General features: G+C 51.0%; 1 protein-coding gene across 1 annotated transcript; it reads left to right on the plus strand.

Moving 5' to 3' along the window:
- Positions 1–467: 467 nt before the first annotated feature.
- On the plus strand, positions 468–2,520 carry LOC136540016 (galactinol synthase 2-like). The gene is made up of 3 exons (XM_066532002.1): positions 468–924; positions 1,032–1,355; positions 1,793–2,520. The coding sequence occupies exons 1-3, from the start codon at positions 598–600 to the stop codon at positions 2,162–2,164; spliced, it is 1,023 nt and encodes a 340-aa protein (XP_066388099.1). The 5' UTR covers positions 468–597; the 3' UTR covers positions 2,165–2,520.
- Positions 2,521–3,493: the final 973 nt, after the last annotated feature.

Genomic DNA, 3,493 nt, shown 5'->3' on the forward strand with positions numbered 1-3,493 from the left:
TGCCAGAGAAATCCAGAGTAAAGTATTGGCATGCACTAATATGCAAGTAAAAGCAGGATCCCGCGGAAAAATGAAAGTAAAAGCATGATCACCGGGATGGGTAATTTGTTTTGATCTCCACCGGAATGGATAATTATTTTCCTAATCAAGCGCCAATTAGCCAGCGGAAATGGCAACCATAAAATAAACGAGGTCGCAGGGCCCGCCACTACAGAGAGTGTAGAGACCTGAACGTCGAAAAGAAATCCCCCACTTCTGGGGCCTTCCTCCCTGGAATTCCCGAAACTGCCCCACCGAGAAACTTCCGTCCACGGCGTCCTGGCCGTCCGATCTTCCTACGCGGCGACACGTGCGCCTCAGATCGCTCCGCGCCCATGCCCAGAGACCGACGCAGCCGGGGAGGCGGGGACCATTCGCCTCTCCGGTTATCTATTTAAACCCCCGCCAGCCCACGGCGAAAACCCCAAGCGAAAGCTCAAGCAAAATACAAGCGCTTAAAACCACGCTCATCAAATCAACCACAAACAGCCTCCGAATCCCGAGCAGAACTCGCTCGTAGCCCCGAGAACCGAAAGCCCTCCTTCCCCCTGCAGCGAGATGGCTCCCGAGCTTGCCGGCACGATGACCGCCAAGGCCGCCACCGCGGCGGTGAAGCCCGCGACGAGGGCGTACGTGACGTTCCTGGCGGGCGACGGGGACTACTGGAAGGGCGTGGTGGGCCTGGCCAAGGGCCTCCGCAAGGTCCGCTCGGCCTACCCGCTGGTGGTGGCCGTGCTGCCCGACGTGCCGGAGTCCCACCGCCGCATCCTCGTCTCGCAGGGCTGCATCGTCCGCGAGATCGAACCCGTGTACCCGCCTGAGAACCAGACGCAGTTCGCCATGGCGTACTACGTCATCAACTATTCCAAGCTCCGCATCTGGGAGGTATTGTAACCAACTACTGAACTGAACTGGTCCGTGAACTGCTTTAACCATTTTTGCCCGTATATAATTCTGTGGTGCTCACATGTCGCGGGGTTCGATTCGTGCAGTTCGTGGAGTACGAGAGGATGGTGTACCTGGACGCGGACATCCAGGTGTTCGAGAACATCGACGAGCTGTTCGAGCTCGAGAAGGGTCACTTCTACGCGGTGATGGACTGCTTCTGCGAGATGACGTGGAGCCACACGCCGCAGTACAAGATCGGCTACTGCCAGCAGTGCCCGGACGAGGTGGCGTGGCCAACCGCCGAGCTGGGCCCTCCGCCGGCGCTCTACTTCAACGCCGGCATGTTCGTGCACGAGCCCAGCATGGCCACCGCCAAGGCACTCATCGACACCCTCCGCGTGACTCCGCCCACCCCCTTCGCAGAGCAGGTGAGCAGCGATCGATGCGTGACACCAGTGGCGGAGCCAGGGGGGGGCTGGCAGGGGCCATGGCCCCCCCCAATATTTCACAAAAAAAAAAATTTAGTAGTTTGACTTAATATTTTTTATTTATATTAAGAGGAAGATTATATAAAATTCTTGTCATATATACCTATTAATATTTTCTAGATAATATAATCATACAAAACACAACTTTACTTGTCATAAGGAACCTAATGAGTTGAGTTGCACTTAGTTTTTACATGTTAGCTCTTTTGGCTGGCCCCCCCTAAGTATAATTCTTGACGGCCGGCCCCCCCTGAACATAATTCCTGGCTCCGCCACTGCGTGACACCGACACGGCCTGTCGGCCTTGCAAGCTCTCGATCGATTCTGTTTTGGCAGCATACATGCATGCTCACGCTCTGTTCTCGATTCCTTTGCAGGACTTTCTGAACATGTTCTTCAGGGACCGGTACAGGCCGATCCCGAACGTGTACAACCTCGTGCTCGCCATGCTCTGGAGGCACCCCGAGAACGTGCAGCTGGAGAAGGTGAAGGCCGTGCACTACTGCGCGTCGGGGTCGAAGCCGTGGAGGTTCACGGGGAAGGAGGCCAACATGGACAGGGAGGACATCAAGATGCTGGTGAAGAAGTGGTGGGACATCTACAACGACGAGTCGCTGGACTTCAAGGGCCTGCCCCTCTCCCCCGCCGACGCCGACGACGAGGTGGAGGCGGTGGCCAAGAAGCCGCTCCGCGCGGCGCTGGCGGCGGCCGGCACGGTCAAGTACGTCACGGCGCCCTCGGCCGCATGATCCCGTGCTCTGGCTTCCCACGGCCACCGGCGGCCGTGCTATAGCTATAGCTTGTGTGGTCATCGCAGAACATAAGAAGAATCTCACTATAAGGACTTTGTTTTGTAATTTGTTTTTGAAATTAGGGTGTCTAATTTTCGATCAGTTCCTTTTCCCTTGTACTTAAGTGTGAGCTTACTATATAGTACCATTTTCAAGGTGGAAGCGTTGGTCAGAAATTGGGCTTTGTGAATACGCCCTTTGGTCACAGCTAGAGTATTTGTCCTGTACTGAGGGATCATTATATGTATTTTTCTTGGTAAATTATATTAATATATAAAATAGGAAGCCGCAAAATTATGGCCATATTTCTGTTAGATTCGATGTCACTTGCATTTCTGGTGGTGATGGTGCTCTATCTTTTTCGTGTGTTTCCCCTTGATTTATTTTTCGACTTTTCTTCGGTTTTAAAGGAGAGACTGCTGCTCTGTTTTTTTCGTGTGTTTGTCCCCGATTTCTTTTTCCACTTCTTTTGCCTCGGTTTTAAAGGCGAGACTGTTGCTCCGAAGTCTACAGGTCCATGTGCTACGCCGACACCGGCTATTCTTTTTTTTTCAGCTGGCGCTTGAGAGTCCCCTTGACGTTTCTGGATAGTTCGCACATTGCTCTGAGAAGAAGATGCTTTTGATTTGGAGGGTGACGTAGGGTTGGTTAGGGCATCCGGACAGTGGAAAATTCACCTGATGCGGATGACCTGGCTTACGTGAGGCTGAGGTTGCCCTCAGTCCATGCCCAACGCTCCAGGGTGTATATTAGCCCCATCAATCCACGTAGGTTCGGATGCAAGATGAAGGGGATGTTTGGTTTCTCTTTATAAACTTTAGTCGTTGTCCCATCTAATATTTAGACACATACATAAAGTATTAAATATAGACTAATTACGAAACTAATTGCATAACTTGCGACTAATTTGTGAGACAAATCTTTTAAAGCTAATTAGCTCATGATTTGACAATGTAGTGCTACAGTAAATATATGCTAATGATGGATTAATTAGGCTTAATAAATTCGTCTCGTGGAGTACTAACGGATTCAGTAATTTATTTTTTTATTAGTATCTAAACACCTTATACAATATCTTCACATGACACCTTCTAAATTTTAGTTATCGGATCCAAACATCCTGAACTAAGAGAGAGCTGCTTCGCAGGGTGTCATAATCTCCTGCAGAGGCGCCGATGGCTTGGCAGATAAAGCAGAGACATGGGATAGAAAGTGGAGCAGTTGAAAGCGACGTATGTGAGTATGTGGGAGGATAGTGGACCCAGAAATGAAGAACTAGCATGTACT

The sequence above is a fragment of the Miscanthus floridulus genome, chromosome 2, assembly GCF_019320115.1.
Source record: "Miscanthus floridulus cultivar M001 chromosome 2, ASM1932011v1, whole genome shotgun sequence".
Classification (NCBI taxonomy): Eukaryota; Viridiplantae; Streptophyta; class Magnoliopsida; order Poales; family Poaceae; genus Miscanthus; species Miscanthus floridulus.

Bases quoted from the DNA above. Each gene is read 5' to 3' on its own strand.
- LOC136540016 (XM_066532002.1), top strand. From the start codon at position 598: ATGGCTCCCGAGCTTGCCGGCACGATGACCGCCAAGGCCGCCACCGCG. The intron at 925-1,031 runs GTATTGTAACCA...CGATTCGTGCAG, and splicing joins CCAAGCTCCGCATCTGGGAG to TTCGTGGAGTACGAGAGGAT. The intron at 1,356-1,792 runs GTGAGCAGCGAT...ATTCCTTTGCAG, and splicing joins CCACCCCCTTCGCAGAGCAG to GACTTTCTGAACATGTTCTT.